The 20,502-nt window shown below is 39.1% G+C and overlaps 3 protein-coding genes across 3 annotated transcripts in view; 1 reads left to right on the top strand and 2 right to left on the bottom strand.

Annotated features, from left to right (window-relative positions):
* Positions 1 to 1,087: 1,087 nt before the first annotated feature.
* On the bottom strand, positions 1,088 to 2,257 carry LOC114563361 (uncharacterized). The gene is made up of 4 exons (XM_028590215.1): positions 2,218 to 2,257; positions 1,797 to 2,102; positions 1,377 to 1,715; positions 1,088 to 1,209 (listed from the first exon to the last, which is right to left on the bottom strand). The coding sequence occupies exons 1-4, from the start codon at positions 2,255 to 2,257 to the stop codon at positions 1,088 to 1,090; spliced, it is 807 nt and encodes a 268-aa protein (XP_028446016.1).
* A 4,964-nt stretch (positions 2,258 to 7,221) lies between these two features.
* On the bottom strand, positions 7,222 to 10,748 carry LOC114563360 (uncharacterized). The gene is made up of 4 exons (XM_028590214.1): positions 10,727 to 10,748; positions 8,091 to 8,426; positions 7,502 to 7,858; positions 7,222 to 7,349 (listed from the first exon to the last, which is right to left on the bottom strand). The coding sequence occupies exons 1-4, from the start codon at positions 10,746 to 10,748 to the stop codon at positions 7,222 to 7,224; spliced, it is 843 nt and encodes a 280-aa protein (XP_028446015.1).
* A 2,786-nt stretch (positions 10,749 to 13,534) lies between these two features.
* The window catches only part of LOC114563359 (uncharacterized), a 31,895-nt gene continuing 24,927 nt past the window's right edge, over positions 13,535 to 20,502 (top strand). The window contains exons 1-6 of the mRNA XM_028590212.1: positions 13,535 to 13,611; positions 13,743 to 14,087; positions 14,187 to 14,522; positions 14,694 to 14,810; positions 16,494 to 16,558; positions 16,923 to 17,019. Coding sequence (XP_028446013.1) covers positions 13,569 to 13,611; positions 13,743 to 14,087; positions 14,187 to 14,522; positions 14,694 to 14,810; positions 16,494 to 16,558; positions 16,923 to 17,019 — 1,003 coding nt within the window. The 5' untranslated portion in view covers positions 13,535 to 13,568. The remainder of the gene's footprint in view (positions 13,612 to 13,742; positions 14,088 to 14,186; positions 14,523 to 14,693; positions 14,811 to 16,493; positions 16,559 to 16,922; positions 17,020 to 20,502) is intronic.

Below are 20,502 nucleotides of genomic sequence, written 5' to 3'. Positions count from 1 at the left end.
AGCAAAATTAGGAATAACCCTGTTGTCATAGATATGTTTTATTTATTGACATTGTTTGATAGAGTTACAAATCATGTTTACAAATAGTTACACAGCAACAACAACAAAATTCAGGTAACAGGCTGATAGAGAGTACTAATCTGAAATCAGTATTCTTTTCTCGAATTTTAGAATTTGCCAACACTGATCCAGTGGAAAATTCCATATTTACAATTACTCCCAGTTACAGTAGAAACCTTATTATTAATATGTAATGTCCATCTTAACAGAAACTTAGTTTCTTTTTTCTTTTCTACTGTGTTGCAACATCAATCACCCAGTTGTCATAGACAGATTTTGCTGGAAAAAGTTAATTATGGTGACATTTTATTTTTTTAACAATTTTCAGGGGTATTTTTTTTCCTTTATTGAATAGCAATAGTAGCGACATAACAGGAAATGAGGGAAAGAGAAAGAAAGAAAATGACATTTAAAAAAGGTTCCCAGCTGCACATGAATCAGGGCTGTTGCTGTTCGTGGTTGGTATCTTAAACCCATCTGTCAGCCATCAGGGCACCCTGCTATGTAACTTTTGACAGTGCACATTTCACTCATAAAAGAGACACAAGTTAAAACTTATTTAGAGTGATATAACACTTACAGCATTACCTAAAAGCCACAGATAGCAAACCATATAGCTCCAAACAGAATAAGATACAGTACCAACTGATAGCAAACAGACCTGTTAACTCACTAATCCAACCCAAAAGCCTTGACAGCAAGCTCCTCTGTCTCTCTGCTGCTTTTGAATCCTTTATCGCACCACATCCAGTTTTCATCACAGTGAAGATGACAGCAGAATAAATACTTCTGTCTTCATCTCTCTGAGGAAATGAATGAGACAACAAAATAAAAAAAAAGTCATAAAAATTTTAATAAGGTTACTTCTACTGTACCATTATGGTTTTTACCTGTGGAATTTTCTGACCACCACTGTCTTTTTTCACGCCAACAGCAGCTGAAATGATGAAACAGAAAATACATAGATATTAAATAAGAATGCAGTATTTTGTATGTAATGCTGTTGGATAGAGAACTATGAGTAGGTTCACTTACTGTTGTTTCTCTTGATGGCGTGAATGAGGAAGGCTGTAACAATCAGACTTAAAGCCAAGACAGCACACAGAAGAAAGATAATTGTATTGGCCTTCTGTGACCACACGCTGGTTCCTGAAACATTATCAAATGGAAAAAAAAAAATAGGTAAAAGTAAATGATGTTTTATGTCACCTGCTGGTAAAATAATTTAAATACACAATACTTGATTTTAATAGATTACCTGACAATGTATCACTTAAGTAAGCAAATGTCTTAATTTACAGCACAATGACAGTTACCTTCAATGTCCAGTTTTGATCCGTTTTCAGAAAATATCTCCCCACATGTGACCACAGCACAGTGATAAGTCCCGCCATCAGAGGAGCTGATGTTCTTAAAGAAGCTGTAGATACATTTATTTGTTGAGAGTCCCACTGGATCCCTTTCATGTTCTTCAAAACTCTTTCTTTGGATATAATTAAAACCTGGGCCACATGGATGTGATCCAGCTCTGAAAAAGAACACACTTTGTTCTTCTGGACACGTCTTGTTCTCAGAGTCTGAGAGGACTGAACACTGCAGAGTCACTGAGTCTCCTGGACCGACTGGAGGGACAGCAGTGGGATCAAGTTCTGGTCCTGGGAAATAAAAAGTTAAATAAACTATTAACATAATTTTTTTTTAAACAAAGTTGTAATAAAATCAAGGAATGCATTTACCTTCAACTCTCAGGACTGCTCCTTTCAAAAATGTGAAGTTGTGTTGATGTATTCTCATACAGTAGTAAACTGCAGTATCACTTAGCCTTGCTTTTGTAATATGCAGAACAAATGTCCCGGGCTCCTCTGTGGCTGTAATGCGAGGATCACTCTCAAAGCTAAATGTTTTTCCTAAGACTTTAGGAAATTCTCCAGAAACAAGCCTGATCCAAAACAAGATTCCCGTAGACTTGCGAGTACAAGTCAGTCTCACATCGCCTCCCACACCAACAGTCCTGGTCTCAAAGATCTGATCATCTGTGCATCCTGAAAATATACTTTACATTAACAATATATTAAGAATTAAACGTATTACTGTAAGAACATGACAATACTTTAAAGATATATGTGGAGTAAATCTGACATTTCAACATATACTTACGCCCCACTCTGAGCATCAGCAGTAAGTAAAACACAATCATAATTTTCTGGTTATTCCTACTTATTCCTACTATACTTGAGACTGTTGTAATTTAGATGACATTATGAAAATGATTGACCATAATGTATATCAAGTGGGAGGGAACAGTTTCAGAGCAATCTGATTGGCGTTTCGTGTGTTACAGTTTATGACCACGGTGGAAAACAAATCAACCATCTTTCCAACCTAAACACATGAAACAATACCAACAACACACTTTGGTTTCATGGTGAGTTTCTATAACTGATACTGAGAGTAAACACAAGATAATATGTCTTTTAAACTTGACATCTCCAGTTTACAATGCAGGGTTCCTGTTGTTGTCTCCAAATCCACTGAAGAACATACATGACACACTGCAGAAAAGTCCCATATTAATCGGTTTCTAAAGGAGACCAGGCTGAAATACTGCCACTCATTTTTTTGTATATGTGTTTGTGTATACATTTAAGGATTGAAAAATTTATAAAAATGAAACTTCCTGAGATCCTGTCAATTTGTGGCTTAAAGGTCCTATGACATGCTGCTTTTTGGATGATTTTATATAGGCCTTAGTGGTCCCCTAATACTGTATCTGAAGTCTCTTTCCCGAAATTCAGCCTTGTTGCAGAATTACAGCCACTACGAGCCAGTCCCACAATGAGCTTTCCTTAGTACGTGCCATTTCTGTGTCTGTAGCTTTAAATGCTATTGAGGAGGAGAGAGGGGGGGCAAGGTGGAGGGTGGGGGTGTGACCTTGACCAGCTTGTGGCCACGGTTGTAGCTCTATTTCCCCACGGGTGGGCCAAATTCTCTGGGCAGCTGTGGGCGGCGGGCAAAGCAAACAAAGGGGAGGTAATCTTTGCACTTATGACTAGAGATGCACCGATTACAACTTTCTAGGCCAATTCCAATTTCTGATTTTCTTTGAGTTAGGCCAGCCGATACCGATTTTAGCTGATTCCGATTTCATTTTTTCTAACCACTACAGCACACACAAATATTTATTTTCTATCTTTTCTTTAATAGAACATTTTGCACAGAACATAGAACATTTTTTGAACAGATAATGGATCACTATAAAATAGAACTATATAAATTACTCCTGGTGTGGGAAATTCACATACATCTAAAGAGCAATGTTAGAACCATTTCCTTCTTTTCACATCCAATATCCAACTAAAAAAATATGATTTTGGTGTCGTCCCTCCACCCCCTACTTTTGCCTTGCAGGTGTTGCATATTGCAAACTTGTTATCTTCTGCACACACGCTGACATGTTGCAGGTTAATTCATGAGGTTCCCTACATGTGCAAGAATAGCGTGGACATGCGCTTCACACCGCGACTTATGTTGTCAGTTAATTGTAGCATTGACCGGCATGAAATCAGCATATGTCAGACTGACCTGCCGGTCGCCGGTCATGGCCGAGCACGTGAAAACTGGCCAGTTCCGGTCACCGGCCGGTCTATCGGTGCATCTCTACTTATGACATCATAAAGGGAAGATTCCAGGTTGGCCCATCTGAGCTTTCATTTTTTCAAAGGCGGAGCAGGATACCCAGGGCTTGGTTTACACCTATCACCATTTCTAGCCACTGGGGGAGCATAGGCAGGCTGGGGGAACGCATATTAAAACCTCATGAAGTGAAATGTTCATGCCATGGGACCTTTAAACGTTCAGCCTTGGTATTAGATTGCCAGTGTGTAATCCATGCAAAACTATTTTAAATCAACATACTTTTTCAGAATTTTCTGAATGGGATGCTGTCTGAGGAAAAGAACCAAGCCTGAATTGCTTGCTGCCGATACAAGCCATTTTGTGTGTTCATGCCATTGGGTGAGCGTATTTGTGCACATGGTCAGTATGTACAATGTTCTCCCTTTCTGCATTCAATTACTTCTCTGTTACATAAAAAAATCTAACCTTTAAATATAAATGCATCACATGTAATGTATCTCTAAATATATAGGCCTATGTCTTAGGCCTGATAGAAAATCCTACAACAGTGCCTGTAGCATTCATTAATCATTACTTTAAGTTTGAATTGTGTGCATTTAAAAAATATGTCTCCAGTCATTTGCTGAAGTGACAGAGAGGAGCCATCTTAAATATTGTAAGAGCCAGCCAATTCAGATGCTCCACATCATTAATGATGACCCGCCCATTCTGCCTGTCAGTCACTTCAACTGGAAGACCACACCATACAGAGAAGGGCTGTTAAACCATCCATCCTCTATACACACTTCTTTTCAGTGGTGGTGAAAGACAGCAGCAGAGAGACACTCTCACAGTATCACAGCAACACATTCACCTGGAGGTGATTTACAGTTACTGACCTGCATATTTGTATCTGAGGGAGATGTATAGAGAATTAAAATAGATACAACCTAGTATCTGCCACACTTAACAGATAAACACACATGCACAGTCACAACAAATGTATGGAAACTTTAGCATTGTTGTGGTTGGGCTTCAAGCTAAGGCGTCAATACAAACTGCTTTTCTCACTCTTTGTTTTGGCCTTAAGAGGCAGGCCTTTTTTTTTAAAGGCAAGGAATAACACTGTTATTTTTTTTAACAACTTATAGCAGTAGGTAAAGGGTTCAGGATTGTTGGACACATATGCATGCATGCATGCACGCACCTTAGGGTTTGTACTTTGAATGAGCACATTAACAAGACAAAGTACAAAGTTTATTGTAGCTGTTCCCTCACTACACATCCTGTTGAAGCCCATAGTCAGGTCTGATCTGAGTAGGGGCGTCTGCATCATAATAATAATAATAATAATAATATTCTGATCATGGGCACAGTAAGGAGACCAGCGACGGATGATCTAAGAGTTCTGGAGGGTTTGTAAGCAGTGAGCAGGACAGAAATGTAATTAGGAGTTAGGCCATTAGATTGTAAAGTTGTGAGCAATATTTTGAAATCAATTCTGTTTTTTATCAGAAGCCAGTGGAGTGATTTAATTAAGTATAGGAGTAATGTGTTTGGTTTTTTGAACTGAGAGCCCTCTATCTCTCATACTTAGGTTTACCTGGGAGCTCTTCACATCTCATATCCTGTGGTTTGGGCCACATTTCTTCTCACCTTGCAACTAGAGATTTAGATGTGAGTGTGTCAGGTGATAAATATTCTGCCTATAGTCCTAAGGTCCTTGCAAACTGAGTCTGAAATTTACGCTAGAAAATTTTGGACTCAAGTGTGCAAGGAACGTTACTATTTTTATTTATCAGATTCTCTGGACATGAAATATGTTAGAATCATAACAAAAGAAAAACTATATAAAACTGACTGTTGAGCTGGTACATTTGTTACATCATGATAAATAGGTTTAAAGTAAAAAGATGATGACTGAGAAATTACATAAAAGAAACTATGTTAAGATCACTGTAGAGCAATTCATATTCTAGATCTGGTCTTGATGTTACAGACCTAATCTTGCCAGAAAGAATGAACTCTGCAGCACTGAATTTCTCAACAAGGAAAGTGAAAAGAGGGATGAGGAAGAAGAGAGAGTCACCACCAGAGTGTGTGTACTCTGTTGTTAGAGCAGATTACCACAACCAGCACCAGCCCTCTCTGTAGACAGAGCAGTCTGTGGAATGGTTCCAGAGTCTCTACAGAGAGCTTCAGTTTGGGTGGGACATAGCTTTTTATTCCCAATTGCAATCCGATAGTACGGTGATGGTGCTTGTTGTCAACATGTTAGCTTTTGTTGTTTTGTTGACATAAAAATGTATATTTATATTGTCTTTTCATATGGAGTAACTGCATCTTCACTCATCACAAATACTTTAAGAGCAGCAGTTTGCCTGTGAAACACTGTACCTATCAGGTTGTTAAGGTTAGAGACTTAATAAATTCTGTTTTGTTATAATTTAAATGTTGGATGGATTTCAGTGATTCTGGCAAATGATAGAGAATCTGCAGCAGAACCAACACTTGTTTTTTGGAGAGATCACACCAAAAGCAAGCAGTGTTTTCTTTATTGATATTGTTTGATGGTGTTATAAATTATGTTTACAAATAGTTACACAGCAACAAAAAAAATACAGGTTACAGGCTCATACAGAGTACAAATCCAAAATCAGTGTTCTTTTTCTCGAATTTTATAATTTGTGATATATCTTTGCCAAAACTGATCCAGTGAAAAATTCCATATTTACAATTACTCCCAGTTACAGTAGAAACCTTATTATTTATATGTAATGTCCATCTTAATGGAAACTTAGTTTCTTTTTTCTTTTGTAGCAAAATTGAGAATATCCTAGTTGTCATAGACAGATTTTGCTGGAAAAAACTAATAATTTTCTTTTTTAGCAATTTTTGGGGGGAGGCATTTTTGTCCATTGAATAGGAATAGTAGCGAGAGAACAGGAAATGAGGGAGAGATAAATCATCACATTTTAAAAAGGTTTTCCAGCTGTTTGTGTTCTTTAGCAGATCCATATGCCATCAGGGCACCCTACTATGTAACTTTTAACTGTACACATTTGCATGAAAAAGACACAAGTTAAATGTTAGTCAAAGTGATAGATAGCCTAAAGCTTACAGCATGACCTCAGATAAACCCTTTAGCTCCAAACAGACTAACAAACAGAACCAACTGATGGCAAACAGACCTGTTAACTCACTAATCCAACCCAAAAGCCTTGACAGCAGCGTAGCTCCTCTGTCTCTCTGCTGCTTTTGAATCCTTTATCGCACCACATCCAGTTTTCATCACAGTGAAGACGACAGCAGAATAAATACTTCTATCTTCATCTCTCTGAGGAAATGTGAGATGACAAAGTGAAATAACTAAAATAACTATTTTAATAAGGTTACTTCTACTTTACCGTTGTGTTTATTACCTGTGGAATTTTCTGACCACCACTGTGTTTTTGCTCAGCAACAGCAGCTGAAATTATGAAACAAAAATATATAGATAATAAATACAGATGCAGTAGTTTTTATGTAATACTGTTGGACAGAGAACTATGAGTAGGTTCCATTACCGTTGTTTCTCTGGATGGCGTAAATGAGGACGGCTATAACAATCAGACTTATGGCCGAGATAACAGAGAAAATAATTGTGTTGGCCTTCTGTGACCACACGCTGGTTCCTGAAACATTTTCAAATGGAAAAAACAACAGGTAAAAGTAAATGGTGTTTAATTCAACTCCTGATTGTATAATTTTGCTTGTAAAATAATATAAAAAATAATATTTTAAAATAAAACACTTTAATAAGCAAATTTACTTATAACACAGTTACCTTCAATGTCCAGTTTAGTTCCATCTCCAAATAAAATCTCACCGCATGTGGCCACAGCACAGTAGTAAGTCCCAGCATCAGAGGAGCTGACGATTTTAGAGAAGTTGTAAACACATTTCTGTGGAGAGTAAGCATCAGGACTCTTCTCACATTCATCACCACAGTTTCCATGAGCATAAATTAAACTGGGATGAGACTCATCTGATCCGGCTCTGAACCAGAACACACCGTGTTCACCGGGACATGTTTTCTTCTCAGAGTCCGAGAGGACTGAACACTGAAGAGTCACTGAGTCTCCTGGATGGACTGGAACAGATGGATGGTCTTGGATGATGGCAGTAATATTAGGTTCTGATTCTGGGAAATGGAAAAGTAAAATTGTTTTACTCCCTTTGGTGAAGAAGAAAACAATAAATGTAAAAAATTTCTAATATAAAACACTTTCCTTTGAACAATTCAAAAGTATCTTTATATAACATATAGGAACATTTTAACCATTTAATCTGCTGTCATCAATGGTGTTTGATAAAAGCAGAATAATTCCTATTTTTAAGGAATGTGAAAGGTCTGTTTGCTGAATTTTATTTACCTTTGATTCTCAGAAGTGTTCCATTCAAAAATGTCATTTCGGTCTGTTGTTTTACCTTTATGCAGTAGTAAACTCCAGTATCACTCGGTTTTGCTTTATTAATATGCAGAATAAATATTCCAGGCTCTTGTTTTGCTGAAATGCGAGGAATCTTGTTGTTAACAACACCAAAATCAATGGTAAGTGTTCCTGCCAAGAATTCAGGAAAGTTTCCAGAAACAAGTCTGATCCAAAACAAGGCTTCTATGTACTCAGATTTCTGGCGGTTACAATTTAAAGTCACATCCTCTCCAACACCAACAGTCTCTGTCTCAAAGATCTGATCAGCTGTGCATCCTACAAATAATAGAGAAACACAGATGAGTGATAAACAACAGAGAAAGAATCATGTATGTCCTGCCAAATCACTTTGAGAACATGACAATGTAATCAATATATATCTGGAGTATATCTAACATTTCTACATATACTTACGCCCGACTCTGAGCATCAGCAGAAAATAAAATGCGGTTATCATTTTCTGGTTGTTGTTGTAACTGCACTTAAAATAAATTGATCAGAAGATAATGCACCTTAAAGTAATCATATCAAGTGGGAGGGAACAATTTCAGAGCAATTTGATTGGCTTCTCGTTATGTTAGCCTTTCACTGTACCACCACAGTGGAAATAATATCAACCATCTTTCCAACCTAAACACATGAAAACAACACCAACAGCACACTTTGTTTCATGTTTCATGGTGAGTTTCTATATTTGACACTGAAACGAAATACAGGTAAATGTGTCTTTTAACATTGACGTCTCCAGTTTACCATGCAGGGTTCCTGGAATACATTTCCAAACCCACTGATGGACGTAAATGACACACAGCAGAAAATTCCAATTTAAATGTATGCCAAAGGAGACCACTGAAATTTCCTGAGATCCTGTTGCTTTGTTGCCAAAGCATGGCTCCTAAAAGGTTTTGGGATTAGATTAGAGAGAGTTTGAACTGTGATCTTAAGTTAATTTGCCCTATTATCTGCCAAAGCAATGACAGCCTTGCTAAAGTCAGTGATGGACTGGAAGGTGAATTAAAAAATCTACATTAAAACTAAATTAAAAAATGAACTAATAATTGAATATCGCATAAAGTTGCTTCTTTACAAAACACAAAAGATAGACATTATTTGTAATTTGAATGAACATGTTAACAAACACGACTAAAACTATAATTTAGCCTGCTGAAGCCTCTTGTAGCTCTTCCCTCACTACACATCCTGTTGAAGCCCATAGTCAGGGTGGAGAAATGGCCCACCACAGCTTATGTCTGTCAGTGTAGCTGTTGCATGTGGCTTTGCTTGTTGTTCTCACTACAGACATGCAGAAGGCCTTTACAAAGTGCTGAGAGATTAAGGAGTTTATTTAGTTAAGTATTTGACCTCTGACATTTTTTCATAATGTATATTTATTTAACAACGGTTGTAGGAAGTTGTGGTGTCCAGTTACACAGCAGTTCACTGACATGAACTGGGGATGCTGCAGTTTAAGTTTGGCATCTTAACTGCGGGACACAGAGCTGTCTGCTCCTGCCATGTTATTCTTACATCACTGTGCATTGCACTGCACTCTGTTCAGTAGACATTACACACAACACCAAGCATGTCAACCTGCTGATGGCACTAGATGAAAAGTTAGGAGATCAAAATACTTATTAGGATACATCGCCTGGAAACCTTGACTCTATGAACTTTCATGGCAATCCATCCAACATTTGCTGAGATATTTCAGTCTGAACCAAAGTAACTGACTGACCGACAGAGCCATGCTACTATTGTGGCTGAAATAAACATTTGGCATATGAATTGCTATTGGCATGAGTTTTAATGTTGTTTGTCAAATCAGTGACATATTGTGTAGATTAAGTCCATTTCATCAGGTTTCATTTTGCTAATGCTTCTCAATCTGTCTGTTCGTACAACTAGGCCTTCCTTCACCTCTGTCCACCTCAGATTTTGTGTAACTCTCTGCATCTAACAGTAAAGACACATTTCAGAAACCAACTACACACAAATATTGTCACTAACCCATCGATAATCAGCATTATACAAGTTGAACCTTGTGGATTTTTTTTCAGAAGGTAAAATGCACACACACACACACACACACACACACACACACACACACACACACACACACACACACACACACACACACACACACACACACACACAGCCCCAGTCACACTATATGACCGGCGCTTTCCATTGGTAGTTGCTGTCAGAGATGGGAATGGGAGGTGCTAATCATTCACTTGTCCCACCCTGGTCTTCTTCCAATAGACAGAGTTTGAACTGTGATCTTAAGTTAATTTGCCCTATTATCTGCCAAAGCAATGACAGCCTTGCTAAAGTCACTTGATGCAGTGATGGACTGGAAGCCTGTTTTAATTAATGGTGAATGAAAAAATCTATATTAAAACTAAATAAAAAAATGAAGTAATATGCATCTGTGATAATTAAAGATCTCATATACAGTAGTTGCTTCTTTACAAACACACAAAAGATAGACATTATTTGTACTTTGAATGAGCACATTAACAAACGACTAAAACTATAATTTAGCCTGCTGAAGCCTCTTGTAGCTCTTCACTCACTACACATCCTGTTGAAGCCCATAGTCAGGTCTGTTCTGAGTAAACAGCCTTGATTGTTGGTCAAAGGGGGGAGAAATGGCCCACCACAGCTTAGGTCTGTCAGTGTAGCTGTTGCATGTGGCTTTGCTTGTTGTTCTCACGACAGACATGCAGAAGTCCTTTACAAAGTGCTGTCAGAACAGAAAGAGGGAGGAGTTTATTCCTTTGAGCAGCAAGTTGTGCGCTGACATATATATTTTTAACTTTAAATGTTTATTTTCTAACAAAGGAAGACGTATTATGTCTACAACGTACAAGGCTCTATATGCATTTTTGTAAGCTATGCTTCTGTCTACCGTTGTGGTAAGTTTTGGTGGACAATACACAAATGTGCACATGGCAAAAAGTTGAGTGAAACCAAAGTGGATAAGACCTTATTCACTGCAGACATTTAGACTGGTTAAAGACAGGTGTTACTAGTAAGAGGTTTAATTGCAATCATATCTGAAATGGGTCCGTCCTTAATCTTACTGGTTTCAGTTTTGCTTTTCCTGCTATGAAAAGTCAAAGAGTCCTTTTGTGAAATACGTTTTATAAAACTGATGCATTTGGGAACGATAAACAGCAACATTCAATAGTTCTTTCAAGACTATAAAGTTTTAGGTTAGCAATAAAGTACTGGGAGTTGACTGCCAATATATCATGGGAGCCTTGTGTCTTTGGTGAACAAACAGTTATGAACAAAATAAAGACACAAGAACGTACACTAGACAATGTAGTCATCCCCTGCCCACCCACCAACATAAACACACATACCCAAAAGAGAGAGAGAGAAGAGAGAGAGAGAGAGAGAGAGAGACAGGCAGGCAGGCAGAGAGATGAAGGCAAGTTAGCCATAGGCCTGAGAGAACAAGGAGGTCTCATGCTTACTTTTAAAAGACGGTACATCTTATATCACCAGAAAGTTTGTCCCAGAGAGTAGGCCCATAATAACTGAATGCGCCATCATCAGATTTAGCATTTAGCCTTTAGATTTTGTAAGCAGTGAGCAGGTCACAGAAGTCATTAGGACCTAGGCCATTAAATGATTTGTAGCAATGAGCAACATTTTAAAATCAATTCTGTATTTTATCTAAAGCTAGTGAAGTGATCTAAGTATAGGAGTAATATGTTAGATCGAACCGAGAGCCCTCTATCTCTCACACATAGTAGATTTACCTGCGAACTCTTCACATCTCATATTCTGTGGGTTTGGCCAAATTTCTTCTCACCTTGTCCCTCAAACCTGCAGGATACCTCCTACGCTGTAGCTAACATTATTTCAAAAGTTCCCTAAACACAGGAAGCAAAACAGCTAGCCTACACTGAAAGGGGACAATGCAGCTTCCAACAACTCCAATAGTGTCTTGTTTACATGATGCATCTCATCAGCTAGCGAGGGAGCCACCGCTACATCCAAAAAATCATCAGGTTTCGTTCAGTTAGAAAAGTGTGCTAAGATAACAATGTCACTGTGAGAATAGGACTTCAGCCATTCAGCGGACTACCATTTTGAAGTGACCATATTTGGAGGAGAGGGTGGAGCTGAGGAGGAGCGAGGGGTGGATCTGACTGACACCAGAGGATATCGCCGTGGTAACGACTTGTCTATCACAAGGGAGCCACGCCCTAAAACATATCCCTGCTTTATTGTCTATTTCAGTGGTTCCCAACCTTTTTTCCTTGGCACCGCCCCTACTCATGTCTAAGAAAAGCTGAGCCCCCCCTCACCCCCCCCCCGAAAACTTAAGTTGAGGTAACTCTGGAGATAGAGCCTTACTTTCTTTTTTGATACAGAGGAGTTATCAGCACTTTTACGTTTCTCCGCCATGTTTCATTCATAAAATAGTGATGCCGTGGCGGCAGGAAAAACGATGATAGCAGCTAGCAGATAATAGATAGCAGCTAGCAGCTGACCTGATGACAGCAAGGGTCACAGATTAAGAGGTCCTGGAGGTTTGGCCTACTGTAGCCTGCCTACAATTTTAAGCGAGAACGAAAATATATAGTTTTCAGACAGACTTTTGTACACATTATATATTCTAGTGTATTATCATAATTTGTTCAACATGTGCAAATATTTTTTTTTACCTCAACCTCAAACCAGATAAAGACTTGCGCCCCCCCTGTGATCTTTGCCACCTCCCTGATGGGTGCCGTACCCCAGGTTGGGAACCGCTGGTCTATTTTACTGTAAATGGGAATCAAAATTTACAAAAGAAACATAATGCTGTATTAAAGAGGACTTTAAAGTAGTGATTGAGTCCATGAACTCATAAGGTAAATGTTAACTGAGGTATATACAATACAATACATACAGTACAATACATCAAGTGAGAAGGAGAGGCATTTCAATTAAGACTTCTAAATAATCAGAGTTTTTGCAACCAGTGGCGTTGCCAACCGCTGGCCATTAAATAGAATGCAGGTTTAAGGCACTTTTGCATTGGCTTCACTTTTTAGGCCCGAAGTTTGACTGTTGATTGCAACCTCTAAATACACACATACAGTGTGTCAGTAAGGCCGATTTTGCTGAAAGACTAAAACTTATCCAGTGCTTGTTCTTAACTAAGCACAAAACACAAAAACGGTTATAACAGAAAAAATAAAAAAACAACGGCTTTTCAAAAATCAACAACCTAGAACATGTAGATTTCCTATCAAATGAAAATGGATCACAGGTTTGCTAAATGAAGGGGGAAGGTCATTTTCTACATTTCAGCCAATCACTACGATTTCTGCTTTGTAAATCTGGGTCAACTCACTACATCTTCCATTTGAGCGGTGAGACATCAGTAGTGTAAGAGAAAGCTGCTGCACCGAAATGATCAGAAGACTGGCTGTTTTGATTCTACTTAGTACCATGTGTAAGTGCAATTCTTAACTAGTGTGAGATCATGTACTGTACTGTAATAATCTAACGGGAAGCCATTTACATTATTTATTGTCTTTGTTCTCTCGTGTTTAAACTGTTATTGTTTGTCTGTTTTTTCTTCAGACCTGATTCAAACTGCAGAGGTTCCTCACCAGATCTCTTTGACTGTGGTTGAAGTTGGTAGAAATGTAACATTGGAGTGTCCAGTTCCTGAGACAGAAGCCAAATTCTTTTACTGGTACAAGCATTCTCTTGGATATATGGTCCAACGTGTCGTTGCTGGAATTGTTGGCAAATTAACTATTGGTAAACAATTTAACAACCCACGTTTCACAGCTACAAAAAGAGATGCTCAGTATTTTCTTACCATTACAAATATCAGCAAAGAGGATGAAGCAACATACTTCTGTCACTATGGAGCAACATATACAGAGGGTTACGTCAATGGCACCTTCTTGGCTGTGAACGGTAAAACATATTTTCAGTGTTTGTGCGAAGTTGTTATGTCAAGCAAATCATTTAAACCATTAAACCATCTTTTGATGTCTTTTTTAATGAATCACACAGATCGTCATCAGTCTAAAGCTCTCTACGTGAAACAAAGTCCGGAGACTGAGTCGGTCCAGCCGGGTGACTCAGTGACTCTCCAGTGTTCACTTCTCTCCAAGACCAAAGGAAACACAGATCAGTGTCCAGGTGAACACAGTGTGTACTGGTTCAGATCTGGATCAGGAGAATCTCACCCAGGCATCATTTACACTCACAGTGATGACGAAGAGGAAAGAAGTTGTGTCTACAGTCTGTCCAAAACTATACAGAACTCGTCTGATACTGGGACTTACTACTGTGCTGTGGTCACGTGTGGAGAGATCCTGTTTGGTGAAGGAACTAAAGTGGAGACAAGTATGTTTTTAAAAGTTGTATCAAAATCATGTATGCATCTTGCATTAATTCATTTAGCCTGGTTAAAATGACAAACAAATTGTGCTTGGTGACAAACATTAGTTTTCTAAACTAGTAAGTGATTACTCCCAAGAATAAAATAATTCTCATTTAGAAGTGTATGTGATTCAGGATCAGAACTGGAGCCAGTTGTCCTTGTTCTTGGAGTCCTGTTGGCCTGCTGTGTGACTGTAATCGCCGCCCTTATTTTCTACGGAAATCGAAGGAAAGTTTGTGAACATTGCAAAGGTAGGTTCACCACACTTACTTTTTTTTAATTTCACTTAAGTCTGACTGTCTGGACCATAACAATACCATAATCTACATTTGTATTTCTAATTAAAGTGCTCATATTATATTTAGAGGTTGTACCAGAATAGGTTTATGTGGTTTAATTTTCAGAAAACACCATATATTTGTTGTACTGCACATTGCTGCAGCTACTATTTTCACCCTGCGTGTTGAGCTCTCTTTTTGAGCTACCGAGTGAGGCATCTCACTTCTGTTCCATATTTGTTGGGAGTCGCACATGCGCAGTAAGTACTACTAGCTGGTCAGTGGCAGAGCATGAGGGAGTGCCACGCTAGCAGCTAGGCGAGCATTATAACGTGTTACAAAGTGACGCACGTTCGTCAGGGAAGTAAAGGCTGGACTACAACAGAGCTGTTTGGAGCAGTTTGTGAACAGTGTTTTCTGTTGGAGATGGTAAGTCCCTGTGGGGTGGACTTTGGGCATTTTCACACAAAGCGGAAAAGCCAAAAAGCATAATATGAGCACTTTAGCAAAATATGACAGTGGACATAATCAAATACTTTACCCAAATAAAACTATCACTACTGGACACTAAATACTCTTTATGTAAATACATATATATTGTATGTGAAGGAAGGCAACACCAACCTACTGGTTATTATAGATAATGTCCCACTACCATATCCTATTGCAGCATAAACATCTATTTATAGAAGTTACATGCTATAACAAACTACTGTCCAGTTGCTCTTGATACTGCATGAAAAGTGGGATTTCCGTACCCAAAAACGCCTGGAAACGCTAAAAAATCCCGCTAATTTTCGGCAGTTATCGACAATTTACAGGCTGTGAATGTCGCGTTCGTCTGTGCCACATATTGTCGGAAACGAACCATGACTTATGTGGAGAGCTCCCGCGGAGGTGCTAATGGATCTAATTAGCATAGGAATAGCAGTGACACCGCGCCTGGCCAGAGAACGTCTGGCCTGGCTGGAATTTCGTCACTCAGGATTCGATGAAACCACTACTTTTAAACAAGAAAAATCTCTCGTGATTGGTTGGCAGGTCTGTCATGTGTTAGGCTATTGGTCACCCTGGGCCATTATTATTATAATTATATAATAATAATTAATAATAAAATTATATATATATATATTTATTTATTTCATATATGCTATGTTGTATATTCATGTCATTATGCTAAGGAAAATGATTTGCCAGGAACGTGCTGTTTATTCAAAGATAGAGCTTCTTTGACACAAAACACAAACGCAATCAGAAAAAAACTATGTACAAAGCATAGGAGACACAAAGCACACACAACAAATATCCCACGCTCACGAGAAGCAGCACCGTCAACCCCTGACCCGCGGTCGCCTCGGAGCTGTAGGTAACCGGCGGCATTCTGTCTGAATTCGGTCCATTTTGCAGACGTCTGTGGTGTGTTGTTCTTTATTTTAGATCATCACTTCACCCGCAACTGCTCAGTGAAATTAATCAGTGGTTATTTTTATAACACTGGAGGTGTACTGAACACATTACAGGGGTAAATGTGTTTAACTGCAAAGCCAAAAACTGAAAATGTTATTAAAATATGTTCATTTATCTCTGTGCTCTAGTGATAGGGTGAAAAAAAATCACGCTGAAGAATGTTATCTTTCATTTAATTTTTTTTAACAGGAGCATTGAGTGCCTCCCATCATCGTGATATTGTCAGGTCAACTGTGGATCCATCAAATTATCTGGTAAATATGTAGTGGTGTGTTGTCTGATTTGCACTGGCTAGGGGTAAAGATCTAGATGTGGGTGTGTGATAAATATTCTGCCTATACTCTTTTTATTCATCAGATTATTTGGACATGACATATTAGTCATAACAAAACAAATATAAAACTAACTGTTGAGCTGGTACAACATATGTTACTGTATGATAAATGGGTTTAAAGTCAAACAATGTACTGATGAATGAGAAAGGATTACATAAAAGAATCTGTATAGCTCACTGTAAATTCCTTGTAAAGCAATATATACTCTAGAGATGTTTTTTGATGTCACAGACCTAATCTCTCTAAAATATTTGTACTTGACACTAATATTACATTTTTGCAGGATGGTGAAGCAAGGGCAATGAACTACACAGGACTGGATTCCTCAACAAGGGAAGTGAAAATAGGGAAGAGGAAGAAGAGAGAGTCACCAGCAGAGTGTGTGTACTCGGTTGTTGGAGCACATGACCACAACCAGCACCAGCCCTCTCTGTAGACAGAGCACGGTCTGTGTAACGGTTACAGAGTCTCTACAGAGAGACACACAGCTTTTTATTCCCAATTGTCATAAAGGGATAGGGTGTGTATCAGTCAAAATGTGTATATTTTCTTTAGAAGTTTTGCACTCAGCGGATTTTATGAAAGATCACCAGATTTTCAGTTGCTTTTTTACTTCATTGTCAAAGCATACTGTATGTGCCTTTTGAACAACAGACAGGTGACATCAGCTATTAGTGATACAATACCAACCGAAAGCAAAATTACATATTTGGGCATCACCATTCACGCATCGCTACAGTGAGTTGTCCAGGACAATTATGAAACAATACTAAGTAGCGTTCAAAGGGATCTAGCCAACTGGTCTGCACTGCCAGCATCGCTACGGTCCAGGATTGCTGTTAAAATGAACGTAGTGCCTCGTGTGAATTTCTTAAGTGCAATGATCCCCTTACCCCACCAATACATTTTTGGAAGAAACTTGACATCGTAATTCAGCCAGTATATTTGGAATAATAAACAACCTAGGATAAAATACTCTACCCTGCAACGCACCACAAACATGGGAGGCCTGGCCCTCCCTAACCTTAAAGTGTACCATAGAGCCTTTCAGCTACGGGCCCTCAGAGTGTGGATAGACCCCTCATCTACAGACCCATGGAGAGAAATAGAGCAAAACCTCACTGGAAGTCTAAGACTGCAGGACCTTGCATTTGCGGGTGTGTGTCCAAAAAAAAGTGTATGCTAGCCTATGGCCCTATTATCACCAACACATTGACTAAATTTAAACAGGTGGAGGAGCAATTACGTTACGCCAATAAGTGACACTTGAACACCCCAATTTGGCACAGCATGCACTTAATTTCTGGTAACAGACATTTTGTCTGTAACCAGTGGAGTGACAGAGGTATTTATACTCTAGACCAGCTATTCAATGAGGAAGGTACAGTACAGGTCAAAAGTTTGGACACACCTTCTCATTCAATGAGTTTCCTTTTTATTTTCATGACTAATTACATTGTAGATTCTCACTGAAGGCATCAAAACTGTGAATGAACACATATGGAATTATGTACTTAACAAAACGGTGTGAAATAACTGAAAACATGTCTTATATTTTAGATTCTTCAAAGTAGCCACCCTTTGCTTTTTTTATTAAGGTGAAAAAAATCCACTAATTAACCCTGACAAAGCACACCTGTGAAGTGAAAACCATTTCAGGTGACTACCTCATGAAGCTCATTGAGAGAACACCAAGGGTTTGCAGAGTTATCAAAAAAGCAAAGGGTGGCTACTTTGAAGAATCTAAAATATAAGACATGTTTTCAGTTATTTCACACTTTTTTGTTAAGTACATAATTCCATGTGTTCTGTGACGTCATGAGAGGCTACACAGCTGTCAGCGGGGTGGCTCAAGTAGTGCAAGGAGACGAAGTTCAAATAATAACAAGGAATTTATTAAAGTTCTTGGAAGTCAATGAAAACATAACAGAATGCAGACATCTTGTTGCTCTTTAAGGGCCAACACTTCAGGGATGTCTCTTCAGCATCTTGAAATCATAGTTCTCTCCCTCAGGAAAATAAACAGTTTTTCTCAGCCTTACAGTAGTCCAGGCTGCAGCTAGTGGCCAAGCCAGCAGTAAGTCCTTCCAAATGTCTCTCACGTATTTCCACAGGTGAACACTTCCAACGGTGAGTCTTTCCCACAGATAAGTCTCTCCAACTCTTTATATTCCTCATGGCAATAGTAGCACAGTGCTCCTCCTGGGAGCCCAGCTTGGAGACCGTGTCTCCCCACCACACACAGACCTCTCTAAATGTGTGTCTATCCCTTAAAAACCCTTCAGCTCATCAGCTCCTGATTTGTCACAGCTGTGTGGGAACATTGGCCACAGAGGGGTGGAGTTCCCGGTTATACCAGCGGATGGAGCCATAGCTGTCTGTGCTTGCAGCCATCTCAGGGGGATGTAACGTCCGTCCAGGACACAGCCTCTCGTGACGTCACAGTTCATTCATAGTTTTGATGCCTTCAGTGAGAATCTACAATGTAAATAGTCATGAAAATAAAGAAACACATTGAATGAGAAGGTGTGTCCAAACTTTTGGCCTGTACTGTATGTTAAGTTTTGAAGACTTGAGAGCTAGCTTTGAGGTCCCTAGGACATCCTTCTTCCTTTATCTTTGCTTAAGATCAGCCCTAAAAGGTTATGGAGTAGCCCCGGTAAACAGTCTTGAGATGCACCCAATCATTAAATGGCTTGTTGATTCTCCTGTGAGAGGATTAGTGTCCAGGATTTATGCTAAACTGATGCAAGTATCCGTAGAAGAACTCCCAATAGTAAAGAAATGGGAGCGAGAGCTGAACCCTGAGGGTAACGTGATTAATTGGGAGACAGTTGGCATGTTGGGAGACAGACATTTCCCACTGTTCCAAGAACCCAAATCACCAGCAGATCCCCTTCAACATATGCCATAGGACATATTGGACACCTCAGAAGAGATACGTCTCTAAAGCCATTCCCACTCCCTAATGCACGTTCTGCCAACCTGAACAAACTGGAACTTTCCTGCACATGGTCTGGGAGTGTGAGCAGGTGCATGAGTTTTGGAATAAAACAACATCAGTAATATCTGATGTGAGTGGATGTCGAATTCCTACTGACCCGATTGTTTTCTTACTTAATGATGACTCTAATGCTATGTTTACACGTGGGCAGCTATTTTCATAAACGGACATTTCAACCTCTTCGTTTTAAAAAATAACATCGTGCAGAGCTGTCAGTTTTCAGAAAAGTATTCGTTTACATGTACCTGTGTATATATGGGGTTAATGCCGTCAAGAGCATGCCAAACCTGTAGGTGGCAGTGTAACAAGAAGCTCAAGCCCACGTTAGCCAATCAGAATCCCGAAAATAGCAACAACAGCAACAAATCACTTCCTCTTTCTGTCTCTCGGCTGCCTAAACTTCCGTTTGTCTCAGTTTACATGCAAACGTGCAAACGAAGATCTCAAAAATATCCACTCTGGCTGGAGTTTTTAGAAAGACTTGTTTTCAGAGGCGAATTCTCCATTTGCCTGTAAATGAAGGGCACAAACAAAGGGAAATGTCTCCGGTTTTCAAAATAACCATGTACGTGTAAACAGGGCCTAAATTACATCTGCTTGGGAGAAAGAGAAAGATTTGGCTAGCCGGCTCAACTGCAACCAAAAAAATTATAGCTCACCACTGGCTCCCCCCCACTCGCTTTGTATAAAACAGTGGTTGGCGTACTTCCTAGACATAGTTATGCTCAAGCTTTCTACAGCAAGGATTAACAAAGCCAAGTCATCAACTATAGACCTATGGAAAAAACGCAGCAGCACAGGTATCAGTCCTGGTGACCTCAACACCACAAGAATTAGAAGAGAGTGACTAGGCAAGGTG

Source organism: Perca flavescens, chromosome 10 (genome assembly GCF_004354835.1).
Source record: "Perca flavescens isolate YP-PL-M2 chromosome 10, PFLA_1.0, whole genome shotgun sequence".
Lineage (NCBI taxonomy): Eukaryota > Metazoa > Chordata > Actinopteri > Perciformes > Percidae > Perca > Perca flavescens.
The sequence above is the reverse complement of the archived record's forward strand: the minus strand, read 5'-3'. Positions and strand labels throughout refer to the sequence as shown.